The sequence below is a fragment of the Crocuta crocuta genome, unplaced genomic scaffold (assembly GCF_008692635.1).
Source record: "Crocuta crocuta isolate KB4526 unplaced genomic scaffold, BGI_CrCroc_1.0 scaffold172, whole genome shotgun sequence".
In the NCBI taxonomy this organism is placed as follows: Eukaryota; Metazoa; Chordata; class Mammalia; order Carnivora; family Hyaenidae; genus Crocuta; species Crocuta crocuta.
In genome coordinates, this window is record NW_027528872.1 from 7,444,439 (window position 1) to 7,458,798 (window position 14,360).

The 14,360-nt window shown below is 39.8% G+C and overlaps 1 protein-coding gene and 1 pseudogene across 1 annotated transcript; one reads left to right on the forward strand and one right to left on the reverse strand.

Moving 5' to 3' along the window:
• Positions 1–1,147: 1,147 nt before the first annotated feature.
• Positions 1,148–3,134, reverse strand: PATE3 (prostate and testis expressed 3). The gene is made up of 3 exons (XM_077756483.1): positions 3,086–3,134; positions 1,780–1,902; positions 1,148–1,272 (listed from the first exon to the last, which is right to left on the reverse strand). Exons 1-3 carry the CDS (start codon positions 3,132–3,134, stop codon positions 1,148–1,150), a joined length of 297 nt encoding a protein of 98 aa, XP_077612609.1.
• A 3,268-nt stretch (positions 3,135–6,402) lies between these two features.
• On the forward strand, positions 6,403–7,037 carry LOC144225322 (eukaryotic translation initiation factor 4E pseudogene; annotated as a pseudogene).
• The last annotated feature ends 7,323 nt before the right edge of the window (positions 7,038–14,360 follow it).

Below are 14,360 nucleotides of genomic sequence, written 5' to 3' on the forward strand. Positions count from 1 at the left end.
TGACTGTATATTAATCTAAAGCAGTGTATTGTATATTTTTGTATGTTTTTATGCCATTGATTAGCATCTTTTCATTTCAGCTTAAATAACTCCTTTTAGCATTTCTTGCAAGTCATGTCTAGTGTTGATAAAGTCCCTCAGCTTTTTGTAAGAATTATTTTTGCTTTCTGGATACAAGTTCTACAGAGGATATAAGTATTGCAAATATCTCCCAAGTCTTTAGCTTGCCTATTTACTCTCTTAATGATACATTTTGGTGAACAGGCATTGTTAATTTTAATGTGGTCTAATTTATCCATTTTTTTGAAAATGATTTTGCTTTTTAGGTCACATTTAAGTAACCTTTGCCTATTCCAAAGTTATAAAAATGCATGCTATGCTTTCTTCTAGTTTATTGGGTAATTTTCATATTCAATTTACAATCCAGCTTGAATTGGTTCTTCTTACATACTGTAACATAGAGGAAAGGAGCAGAGAAAGACTAAGAGAGGAAAGAGAAGAAAGGACAGTTGGGAATGTATCTGGAATGTACATATTAACAGACCTACAAGGCTGCGTGTGAGCTATGAATATCACAGAGGCACGAATTTCCTTATTTTCTGGTTCATACTAACATTGTATGTGGGTGTATTTTGCAAATGCCAAGAAAATCATGACTGAATTTGAAATGAACACTGTCCACTTGGAAAATAATGTCTCTGTAGAGGAAAATCTCAAGTGTCCACCATCCATTTTGCTGCTATTTCTGCTTATTGAAATGATAAAATTATTTTAATGATAAAAATGGGAGTTTAAGATAAAAATATTTGTGAATTTTCAGCGGAAGTGCCTCTAGTCCACCTCAACTATCTTAGCTTATCATACGGTTTGGGAATAGAACTGTTTTAAATTTCGCTGTACTGAGCCTCTTGGGACAGGATTCTTGGAGTATAGAACTGCCAATCCCTATCATGGAAGAAAACTGTTTTTCAGAACCATTATCCCCTGACTGAGATAGAAACCAAGCTGGAGGTGCCAGGAAGGGTGACAATGAATTAAAGAGAGAGCAGGCGTACTTCCAAGACAGAAAAGGCAAAAAGGCAAAGGCGGGTTAAGAAGGGTGAGAAACATCAATACTTCAGAGTGAGACCTTGAGAAGGCAAATATCTTAGATTTTGACGTTACAAAAATCGTATCTGCAACATTTATGAACATAAGTCCGATTGTTGTGATCAAATGTCAATTCTCTGCAGAATCTTTGGCACACCATATATGATAACTGCAGAATGTTACCTGTAATAAGAAAGAACATAGAAAATAAGCCAGTGATCTAAGTTCTTTAGAAGCAAGTCAACCCTGGCACTGTTCCTGTCAGTGGAAATTTAATGAGGCATCAGGTAGGTTTAGGGATGGCTTCACAGCTTCTACATACCAAGAGGACTGAGCCAGGGAGATAAAGAAATCGCTGGCCCCTGTCATGGTCACTTGCCTGGGGTCCCTATAACTCTATATAGCTGCTTCATTCCTTTTCCTGGTAGAAGATTAGCAACTAGGGCCTTAGTGTCTTCAGACTTAAAATCTGGTCAGATTTATTGGGAAAATAGAACCCCCATCTTCCTCCTCCTGTCTCATTTCCCCCAGTCCTCTTCTGTCTGCATGCACAGGGACCTGAGCTCAGAGGCATTCTGCTGGCTGGTTCCCCTTCTAGATTGGCCTTGGTCTGAGATATAAAATCGCTGAAGTACTCTCCTAAGAACTTTCTGAGGTTCTCACAGTACCTCTCCTGGCCCTCTAACTTACCCTGGAAGATCTTTAAAGACATGCATGACTCGAACTTCTGAGCCGTACAGAATCCAAAGCCTCTTCTACAGCGATCTGTCCGTGTGCGAAGGTGGCATGTTAAGCACCTCAGTGGTGTCACTGCTGGTGCATGTAGAGCTGGTATGAGACCAGGGACACTTTAGAAGGAGCTGGAATTATCAAGACCTGATTGTGGAAGGTGCGGGGGGTGGATGAGGAGCTGGTGGTGGGTAGAAGAGCACATAGTAAACAGTTGGAGCTCTCACCAACTTCATATCCCAGAGAAATGCCATTGTGAGTATAAAAGGATTCTTCTGATCCCAATTTTAGCCATTTTAACCTAGGTAACTCAGAGCAAAGATTTAGCCTCCGTGGCTTTGGTTTTTCCACCTTTAAAATGGTTCTATTAATGATGTCCCAGCTTACTTGGCAGCACTGTAGATAGGTGAGAGTGTAATAATGAGGGTGAATGCTTTAAAATATTTTACCCAAGCTAGTGTTACTAACATTTTCTGCTTAGATATTGTGAGGTAATATACTCTGTAATTTTGAACTTGGAATTGAATGAATGTATGTAACATCCTCATGAATTAAAACATATTAGTGACAATTACCACGATATTGTGGAGTGAGCTAATAAAAAATACAGGTTTAATAAAACAAACTAAAAACCTCTCCCTGGTGCACCCAAGTGAGAAAGGAAAGTAGTATTTATTGAGCATCCCATTTGGGCCATACCTTCTCACTTCACATTTGATTTAATCATCACAAAAGCCTTCTAAGTATTTCCCCATTTCTCAGATGAGCAACCAAAGGGACAGAGATTTTAAGACGGTGATTTTAAAAATCTGATTCTAGAGCATCCAGTATTTCCTCTCCTATAATCACTTGTTTTCATATAAAGTCCCTGATAAGGGTATCAGAAATCATTGTCCAGCACTAAAACAGACTACAAGATTATTCGTTATAGACTGACCAGCTCTCCCAGCAAATGTGATACAGATTTATGAATGGAAAGGATGACCTAAGGAAAATCTTGCTGGGATTTTGGATTATGGGGAATGGTAGGGACAGAATGGGCAAAGAGTATGAAGGGGCAGCCATAGAGGCTTGAGACTCTGGGGAGGAATGGTTGAATGTTGAAAAGGTCAGAAAAGTTGGCCCTTAAGGCAGAAGGAGCATTCTGAAGAATGGCTTCCCCTCCCTTATAAATGTGGTCAAGGCTCAGCCCTCCATGGATACATACTATGCATGTAGGGTTTATAGACCCTGCCTCTGGAGCCCACTTCTCAGGTCTGTGACTCACCTACAATGAAGCAGAAAAGGAAGGAAGCTATCAACAAGTGTTTGTCCATCCTGAACCAGAAGTCCCTTGCACAGGAAGAAAAGAAGCCAAGAACTGCAAGAACAGCTCTTTAGGCTGCAAGGAGGAAACCTTCTTCATCACAGGGCAGGGATTATTCATGCCTAAGGGAAACCAATCACACGAGCTTTTCTCTGGAAGCTCAAGTTCAATCTCTCTCTACCCCATAGCAAAGAATAATGATAATTAGTAAAGGGAGGGGAGTGTTACACTAAGCTAACTTTATTTTTTAATTATAATCTTTAGCCTAGTAATTATTGTCATAGTTATGATATTATCATTCTTATTCTAATTTTTACAGAGGAGGAAACTGGGGCGTGGCGAGGTCTAATATCTTACCCATGATTACATATCTAGTGGAGGCCACACTTTTAATCACCTTGATTCAATGTCTCTTGGAGATTTATTCATATATTCAATGAATAAGTATTACTGAGAACTTTTGTGTGCCAGGTACAGTTCCATGTGTGAACGAAGAGTATAAGAAAAGCTCATGTAGCTCCTCACCTGACGGGGAAGAAACAGGAGAGTGAAAGAGGAAAAGACGTATAATCTATGACCAAGCTGGGCCTTCAGTCTAGAACTTTATTCTCCGCCCAAAACTACTTAAGTTTAGCAGAAATCTGTCCTCCATAGTCGGGGACTATTTATTCTGTAAGACTGTGAAATTCTTGCTAGAATTACCATACAGCATGATCTTTACCAAATTTATATTGCGAACTGGCTCATTTTTCTATGATTTAGGTTACCTATCTCTACAAAAGTTAACTCAGTTAAGGTTCACCATGGGCAAAGCACTGGGAAACCATGGCTCAGCCTGGCATTCTAAGTCTCCTAAACTTGTGTCAGTGAGCTGATGGCACCTTGGCTAAAGGTATTAGGAACCTTCCATAGAGAACTAATTTAATGACATTTTTTGCTTGTAGAAACCATATGTTTATTAAAACATATCAAGCCTGACATTTTTAGATATCAGGTGAAGATTTAGTGACAGGAAGTCTCATCTCAAATGCCACAAAAATTACAATATTCTTTTTCTATGACCACTTACAGTGTGGAGCCAATCGTTGCCTAAGGAGAGACATTAGGGAATTTGTTTCTGTCACAAGAATTGGCTCTAGAATGAAGAGCAAGATTGTGAAGTCTTGAATCTAGTTTTCTGTTCTGCCATATTTCAGGAGAGTGTCTTAGAAACTGGATGGCATTTTTTTCAGGACTTTTCAAAGGCTTATCAAGAAGGCAAAGCCCTGAGCCTTTGGTGCTTGGGTTTACAAGGCCAACAGGGCATTTCATTTGTCACCTAATTTCTCTGATTTAGCTGTTTAAAGAGAATGACTCTAAAGCCATAGCAAATGAAGTAAAGAACCTTCCAGGTTAAACTGCAGTTAGTTTTCAATGTCCACTCTCCTTCTTTCAAGGTTCCTCTTGGCAGATGCTTTCTGAAAGGCCCACTGAGTTTTGAATCTCTTTTCTACTGGATTATTTATAGTTAAGATTGTGAAGTTTTGCAACTCTACCCAAACATTGGGTACTCTGACTTACTCCTCATCCTCTCCCAGAACCTCACCTATCAAATTTTCTCTTGGAAACAATTTTCTTCTTCATTTAGCACTGCATAGGAAAGAATAAGTATTAGAACCTATGAGAGGCTGTGTGGTACGATGGAAAAAGAAGATTTTCCTAGGAGTCTGAGACCTTTGGTTGATTACTGTGTAATTCATAGCATCTTTAGCAAGCCATTTATCTGTGATTTTAGACTTCAACAGTTCCATGGTCGTTTACAACTTTAAGATTCTATGGTTTCGTAATGTAAATCATGAATATAGGTACTAATTGTGAATATGGGCCTGTTATTCTTGACCTAGCATTTTGCCTGACACATGGTGATGTGCTGAACATATGGATAAGTCTCACATGATACCACTGTCCATAATCCTACTGATGCAGAGTCCCAAATTAATGCACCCCGTGGCAAGAAGGCCATCTACTCAGCCTAGATGCCATTTGTCCTGCTCTGAGGAGAAAGCAGAACATTGTGTCCTCACATTCATGGTCTCTCTTGGCTTCAGGGTTGGTAACTGAGATCTTGGTGATACCACAGATGAGCAATCCTCTTAATTTGGCTTCTAAATGCTGCCCTTTTGTTTTGGGGGAGAATGGACATAGAGTCAAAAATCAGGCTACTTTGTTCCTTGGCTTCCAAGGGAAGTAATGGCTTTCCAGAGAGTATATAGAGACTAGAGTGTGAGATAATGATCTTTAAAAAGTCTGGTGGAGAGGAGGCTATTTGCAAGGCCCAGGGAAATCACCCTCATACTTCCAATTGCTGGTAGTAAGAGAGGTGAATGAGAGAAGAACAAAAACCAACACCTATTGAGTGATTGCTATGTGCCACACATGGGGCCAGTCACTTCTTCTTGCGTGGTTTCATGGAACCCTCACAACACCCTGGTGGTGAAATGTCCATGAAGCAACCCGGCTGAGGTTCAAGCATAGATCAGTGTCACTACCATTCTCTTTGCTCACAGTATTGCTGTTAATATAACGTTTTAGACGAAGAGTCCCAATGGTTAATGAAAAGTTTAAAAAAACCCTTTCAGGTCTGTTTATGGACTGAATTTATGCATGTGTGTAAACAGACTTTTGTTAGCACCTTGATTCCTGAGCAAAATTTATTAGTATAGGGTTTAGTGGCCTCTTAGTTTCATGAGGTCCATAAGCTTTGATAGAAAATTTCATATTTCTCATTAACCTCTTGTTGGGAAGCAAGAATTGCTATCTCCTTCAAGGTCCTTCTAGCCAGACTAAGAATCAAATTGACATGGGACAGATTAACAGGAGAAAATTAAATTTAATAGCATATCTATGGGGAATCCACACATAGATATTCCAAAGACAGGCAAGATGAGGTATATATATCCACCCAAACTAAGGAAAAAGGGGCCAAGGGTCTGGGGCCTTGGAGGAAAAGAATGCAACTTATGGGAAGATTTAAAAAAAAAAAAAGTAAATATTTGGGAAACAAATGTTTGCTGCGCCGCTCAGAAACAGTGCGACATGGAGGACTAGGTTCCCCCCATCTACCATACCTAGTTCTTATCATACTGTAGTTTTACCTACAGGTGATAGCTCTCTTCCTGCACCAGTTCCTCCATCTAAATTCTTTCAAGAGGTTGAGAGGTGCTTTTCCTGAACCTGCTGGCTTTTGATTGATTGCTTCCTAACTCAATCTTCACGCCAAAGTGATCCATCTTGCTAAGATGGCGACTGTGGAACCGGAAGCCCCCCCTACTCCTAATCCCCCAACTTCCTAATCAGGAGGTTGCTAACCCAGAACACTATATTAAACATCCTCTACAGAACAGATGGGCACTCTGACTTTTTTAAAAATTATAAAAGCAAAGCTTGGCAAGCAAACCTTCAGTGGAGCTCTAAGTTTGATACCGTTGAAGACTTTTGGGCTCTGTACAACCACATCCAGTTGTCTAGTAACTTAATGCCCAGCTGTGACTACTCACTTTTTAACGATGGTATTGAGCCTATGTGGGAAGATGAGAAAAACAAACGAGGTGGACGATGGTTAATTACATTGAAGAAACAGCAGAGACTAAGTGACCTGGGTGACTTTTGGCTTAGAGACACCGCAGTGCCTTACTGGAGAATCTTTTGATGACTACGGTGATGATGTATGTGAAGTGGTTGTTAACGTTAGAGCTAAAGGTGGTAAGACAGCAATACGAACTTCTGAATGTAAAAACAGAGAGGCTGTTACACATATAGGGAGGGTGTACAAGGAAAGGTTGGGCCTCCTCCAAAGATAGTGACTGGTTATCAGTCTCATGTGGACACAGCCGCTAAGAGTGGCTCTACCACTACAAATAAGTTTGTAGTTTAAGAAGACACCTTCTGAGTATTCTCAGAAGAGACTGTGTCAAGCAGTCGAGATTTGGGAGCTGAACCAAAGCCTCTTCAAAAGCAGAGTGGACTGCATTTAAATTTGATTTCCGTCTAAACGTTGCTAAGAGAGAAGTCTCATTCACCTTTGTCTTATACTTCTGTGTTCATATTTTTTATTTGCTAGACTGTCCACTGTCCCAATCAAATTACAGTACACATCATCCCCAGAATCCATGAATGTGTTCCTGGCCCACTCTGTAATAGCTTAGTAGAATTACCATTATAAACACATTTTTGCCCATCCACCATATTCAAAAAAGAACTTGCATTTCTATACCTTAAAGGAAAAAAAATCCTGTTTATGTCCCATCGTAGGCAGGAGCATATTTTGCTAGTTTGAAAGAGTATGATGCGTAGTTTTCCAGCAATTTTCTTTGTTTCTTTTTACAGCATTGTCTTTGCTGTGCTCTTGCTGATGGCTGCTAGATTCTAATTTACTTATTTCCCTACCTGATAACATTAGTGATTCTGATTTCAGTTTTTTCATTTCTTTTGCTTTTGTTTTTTTCCTCATGTAACATTGGTGAAGGATCCAGGAATATGACACAGAGGTGGAATACACATTAATTTTGTGCATTCTTTGGTCATTTTGTTGTTGTTGTTTTTTGTAACTACAAAGCCTTGCTACAAATCTATGCATTTCATTCAAATCAGTGATCTATGTTTGTGTGATTTCCTAAACAGAATTGTGGGTTATAAAGAAAATGTAACATCATAATTACATTCCTTATTAAAATTAGTATGTCTCTTTTTGTATCTTTACTTTGTATATTAACCCTTTGTATTACTCAGGTTATTTTTCTTTGGTTAAAAAATGGCTCAAGTAGAAAAGTGGTCCCATTCACATTCAGACAGTGTACAAAACTGTAAATAAAATGTGTACAGTGAATTGTCTTTAAAAAAAACAAAAAACAAAAAAAGTAGCGATCATTTTGGGGCATCCTGCTCTTGGCTACTACACTCTAAAGGATATCAATCGGGGCACCTGGGTGGCTCAGTCGGTTGGGCATCCAACTTCAGCTCAGGTCATGATCTCATGGTTTGTGGGTTCGAGCCCCATGTCAGGCTCTGTGCTGATGGCTAGCTCAGAGCCTGGAGCCTGCTTCGGATTCAGTGTCTCCCTCTCTCTCTGACCCTCCCCTGCTCACACTGTCTTTCTCTCTTTCTCAGAAATGAATAAACATTAAAAATTAAAAAATATTTTTTTAAAAAAAGGTTACCAATCACTACCTTCCATATTCAATGTTGGCAACAAACTACAAAATGTTAGCAGTGCCTAAGCCTTTGTTCCTAATAGAAGTAAGCGAAAGAACAGGAATTAGATGTTTTCATTTGCATCTTTGAACTTCCTAGGACAGAAAGGCCACAGTGTGTGTGTGTGTGTGTGTGTGTGTGTGTGTGTGTGTAAATGTTCTTGTGAATGTAAGTGTGAATGCAGCTAGAATAAAAGTGTATCTCACTTCTGTCTGTCCAGAAAATATATCTTAGAATTTGGAATTCTTCCTAAGAAAGCTTCCTAGAAAAGAATTGGCATGTTTCTAAATGTAGCTGTGCCATTTTACAAAACCCTTTTCTTGGGGCTTCCACACATTTTCTTACCAGCTTGCTGAATAAATAGAAGCTTCACTTATATTGGGTAAGCTTTGGTGAACCATGTCGTCACTGATTTGTGGACTGCTACGAAGGAAAAAAACTCCGTAATCCATTTTCCTTGTCAAATAGTTGGTGTTTCTTTAAAAATGTGAAGCAGTCATTGAGGAATTGGCACTTCGGACACACCTCTTCATTTTACAATGGGATGAAACTAAAGCCACCTGTCAGGGTTACCAAGTGTCCCTTTTCCTTCTGGTTTTGCTTGCTCGGTGCATTCTAAAGTCAATGGCCATTTGGGCTCTTTCCATGCGTTGACTACTGTCAATAGTGCTGCTATAAACATTGGGGTGAGTGTGCCTCCATCGAAACAGCACACCTGTATCCTTTGGATAAATGCCTAGTAGTGCAATTGCTGGGTCGCAGGGCAGTTTTCTTATTAATTTTTGAGGAAGCGCTATACTGTTTTCCTGAGCAGCTGCACCAGTTTGAGGGATGCAAGGGAGGTTAAACCTCAGAGGAGGGAATCACTTTAATTATCCACATTCATGGAAGAAGGAAAATAAAACTACAATGATAAAAATTGAATATCAATTTATAATAAAATTATTATCAAATAACAGTAGAAGAGAACTTTTAAAATTTATAAAGAGTGTTTATTAGTATCCATGTAATGGTGAATTATCAAATCAATAGTGTTTCCAGCAAGCTGTGGAGGAAAAACTAGATATCCATATGGCCAAAGATGTAACTTTGCCTTTACACCATCCAGAAATATTAACTTTAAATGGATCATATGTGCTATGTAGAAACTAAAATGATAAATCTTCTAGAAGAAAACCTAAGAGAAAGTATTCACCACATTCAATTAGGCAACGACTTCTATAACGAAACATGGAAGCACAAATCATAGAAAAAAATTATAAATTTAATTTCATCAAAATTCAAGTCTTCTAATTTCTAAAAATCACTACTAAGAAAACACAAAGGGAAGCCACATTTGAGTATACACTTCACATGTCTCATGAGTCTACCATTTCATTTGATTAGTGAGGCCTTTTGAGCTTTTGAGCCCTGTCCCTTTTACTGAGTTATCAAGACTGAGTTGACTCACTCCCAAATGCAAAAATCAGCCTAGAAAACATATCACAAGGCTTTCTTGGACTGGGCTTCGGTTTTCGTGAGCACTCAGTAGTAGATCCATAGCTGCTTTTTGAAAGGGCTAGAGCTATGTTAAGGAGGTGAGAAGTCTTAATCTCCAAGTGGACGTTGCTTCTTTGTGGCCAGAAGCTCCAATGTCTGACTATCACCAGCCACAGTGTCTGTAGTTCAGAAAGGTCATTAGGGTTGAGGGGCCCAGAGGTGGAGAGTGGGCCACAGATTTTCCCCTATGGGAAAAAGTCCAGGTTGTTTCACACACACACACACACACACACACACTTCTGGGGTTACCACAGCTGCAGGGAGATTGTTACCATGGTCAGGAGGGTGGTGTGTGCAGAGAGGAGGTGAAGCTAGTCTGCAGGGCATGGCTGGAGCAGTGGGAGGTTTTTTCCTCCTCCTCCTCTGCACCTTCTCTCACTATTGGTACTGCCCTCCTCACTCCTACATAACTCCTCCATCTGGGGGCTCTCTCCTTTCCTTCCAAGTGCTGCTGCGGCTTTGCCCTTCAGTCCTCTGTGCTTTCAGCTAATATATTCATATTATTACTACTGCTGGGTAGCCAATTTCCTAAATCTTAGTGGCTTAGAACAACAAAATATATTATTTCAAAGTTTCTATTGGTCAGGAATCGGTATGGTTTAGCTGGGTCCTTTGCTTCTGAGTCTTTCGTGGACATAATGAAGGTTTTGTCCAAGCCGTAGTCATCTTGTGGCTCAACTGGGGGAGGAGCCAATTCCAAGTTCACTTACATAGTGCAGACAGATTGAGTTCTTCACTGGTTGTTGGCTTCAGATGAGAAACAGACCTGTAACACCTTGATTTTGCCTGGTGAGATCTTAAGCAAAGAATCCAGACACACTGTGCCCAAACTTCTCACCTACAGAAACTGTGAGATAATAAATCTGTGTTGTTTTAAGCTACTATGTGTATGATAATTTGTTGTGCAACAATAGAAAAGTAATAACAAACAGCTAGAAGAAGTTTCCCTTACCTCCCCAACCCCACTTGGGGTGAGAGCAACTGCTACTAGATCCCTAGACATCTTCCCTCTCTCTTTTAACCCAATCCTGTGGGAGCCCTTGTACTTTATCTTCCAGGAAGCCATGTCCCAGTCACCAATCTCAACTTCATCTCCCACACTGTCAAGAATAGTGAAGGGTCTGGGATTTTACCCTACTTGCAAGCTGACAATCTGGCCTGTTCTTGTTTTATAGATGCTGGTAGAAGAAACAAAACTCTTGGATCAGAGACAAAGGACTTCATTCTCATGGCAAAAGCAGAAGCCAGACTCCGTGTTGCTTTGCATCAATTCTCAGGTTCCCAGAGTCCCACAGGGCAGTATAGCTGACGCCCAGGTAGATGCTAGTCACTGTGGGATTGCATTACAGCTGGGGAACACTGAGTTTGAGGAACTGACCACTTATATACTAAGCGGAAGCAAGACTGCTCTTTGTCCTGGGAGAGATGTTACCTCATTCTTCAATATTTTTCACTGTGAATGCAAACCAGGCGATGGTCTGGGAAAAGAGAGTGGTCACGGCCTTGCATCTTGGCAACAAGAATATACTATAATGCTCAAGGCCCATGGTCCACAATCTCTACTAATAAAAGTTGAAGAATATAAGCACAAATAGTGAAATATTGACCTAAGAAAAAGAGAAAGTGAAAAAGGTAGAAAGTTTAAAATCTAAAAGAAATCAAGAGATTGAAAAGGTTGTAAATTTTTGCTTATTTATTTATTTTGAGAGAAAGAGAAGGAGTGAACAAGGGAGGAACAGAAAGAGAGGGAGAGAGAATCACAAGCAGGCTCCACGCTGCCAATGCAGAGCCCAACACAGGGCTTGAACTCACAAACCATGAGATCTTGACCTGAGACAAAATCCAGAGTTAGATGCTTACTGACTAAGCCATGAAGGTGCCCCTAAAAGGCTGTAATTTTTTAAATAAACAAAAAATATTCAATATACAGATAGTAGAAGCTCCTGAAAAAAGAAAACCAAGGAAAAAGAACAACAAATACTAAAAATTAATAATCATAATAAACACTTTTCTGAAATGATTTTTAAGACTTGAAACTTTACATTGAAACATCACACTGTGTGCCTGATGCTATCAACTTAGAATGATCAATATCAAGACATATTCTTGTAAAATTACCAAACTTAAAAACAAAAAACAAAAAACAAAATCCTTTGAGCTTTTTAGGCCAATGTCCATAATTTATAAAGGACAGAAAATCAATTAATCATTAGACTTTTGTAAAGGAAGAAATATATTTGTGATATGTAAGGAAAGAAAATGGGATTTTTGTATTTAGTAAAATTCACCTTCAAAGGTAAAGAACAAAGTGTTTGAACATACAGGAATTTCAGAGTTATTATTTCTATAAACCATTTCTAAAGAATCCATTGAAAAAAGACTTCTGATGAAGAAAATGACTAGAGACATGGATTACTCAAATTTTTTTGAATAAGAAATTCTTTATTATTTTTTTTAATATTTTTATTTATTTCTAGGAGAGAGAGAGACAGCATGAGCAGGGGAGGGTCAGAGAGAGAGGGAGACACAGACTCTGAAACAGGCTCCAGGCTCTGAGCTGGCAGTCAGCACAGAGCCCGATGCGGGCCTCGAACCCACGAACCGCGAGATCATGACCTAAGCGAAAGTCGGACGCTTAACCGACTAAGCCACCCAGGCGCCCCAAGAAATTCTTTATTAATAAGAAGTCACAATCAAAAGAGTTTAAAAAAGGAATCAATGTTAGAGGTCAGAAATATATATGTATGAATCTATAGCTCCATATTTACACCACAAAAGTCTAGTTCTATAGATTAATGTTAGTAGCTTAAAGTAACTGACCAGTAGCAGGCTCAACACTAGTTTGATGGGCTTATTGTTAAAATATGCAATTGGAGAAGGGATGTTGACATTTCCTAAAGATTTACCAGGACATGCTGCGCTGAAAGGGAGACGTCTGAATGAGCAAGGGGAATGTGGTAGAAAATGAGATGGGAGAATGGCTTTTGCTCCGAATGGGGAAGGCTTGCTTTGAGAGGACCTTTGGCTTTTCTTCAAAGTGTGATGAAAAGTCATTGGAGGGTTTTGAGCAGGAGTGGGGCATCTATGGCCTGTAAAAGGGCTCTCCGACCCCTTTGTAAGGACTGGACTGTAATAGGGAAAGAGTAAAAACAGGCAGGCCAAAACATAAGGTTATTGCTTGGACCAGGCAAGAGATGAAGTTGAAGGTTATAGTAGTGGTAGTGGATAGAGAAAAATAAACCCAGGCAAGGAGAAGTTAATAGGTAGAATGGATAAGACCTGCTATCAGATTCTCTCTGAGGACAGTGCACAGGGACCTGTAAAGAATGATTCCCAGGTTTACTGAGACCTTAGACACTGCAGTAGGAGCAGATTTAGTGAATCAGAAGGATTATGATTTTATTTGGATACAGCCTGAGATTGTGGTACTTGTGAGCCTCCTAAAATTCAATGGTTCTTTGTAGATGTAAGTCTGGAACTCAGAATAGGGGTCTGAGGTAGAGATATAAAATGGCTTGTCATCAGCATATGGTGCATACCTTAAGCTATAAGAATAGACCCAATTCTTCCTCAATCTCAGTGCATCAGAATTTAGCTTGTTCCCAGGTGCTCACTTACTCAAACTTGTTCTGAATCTGACTTTCTGTCTTCAAAGTCCATTCTAGATGAGATTGTTCCTAACTTCCCATCTTTTTGAACAACCAAGCCAAATGGAAGCCTTATTAAAAGTTAACCCTTGACAGAATGCACCTGATACCATCCTCACAGCTGGGCTCTTGCCCCTTGAATGCCAAGAACCACAGTTGTATCTATTACCCACCTGTCTTTCTTGACCAGATGCCCTTTGTTGTATATGACTCCTTATGATGGAAGTTTCTGATGCCTACCCTAGCAAAAGGGCCAAGGCTGCACATCTGAAATTGTAAGCACTGCACAGGGTGTTAGTGCTTGATAGTTTCCAGAGCCTTAACAAATATGAGCTCCCTTTTTTCACAAACTGTAATATAATCCTAATACTGATCCTGTGAGATATGAAAATTATCCTCAACATCAGTATCTCACCCAAAATTACATAGCTGGCAAACAGCAAAATCAGGATTCGAGCCCATATGTGTGGCAAAATTAAGTCTGGGATTAAAGGAGGCGTCCTTTCCGGAATTTACTATTGGTGCTAAAGCAGAGTGGGTACCTTAATATCTTTCCCAACTCCAGGGAAAATGGCTGTTTTAACTGACATTTTGTAATTGCACAGTAATGAGCAAGAAACTCCATCCTGCAAGCATGGGACTGAGTGGTGTCAGCAGCAAGACCAGTGCAGTGTCCCCTCCCTTCACCCATATGCGATCACCTCCAACAAGCTGTGTCTCTCTGTGCTTGAGTTTCTGGCTCACTCATGTCTCTGCAGCCACATGACCTGTTCTCTTCATAGTGTGACAAGCTGTTTGACATCTCTGCACTCTGACTTCCC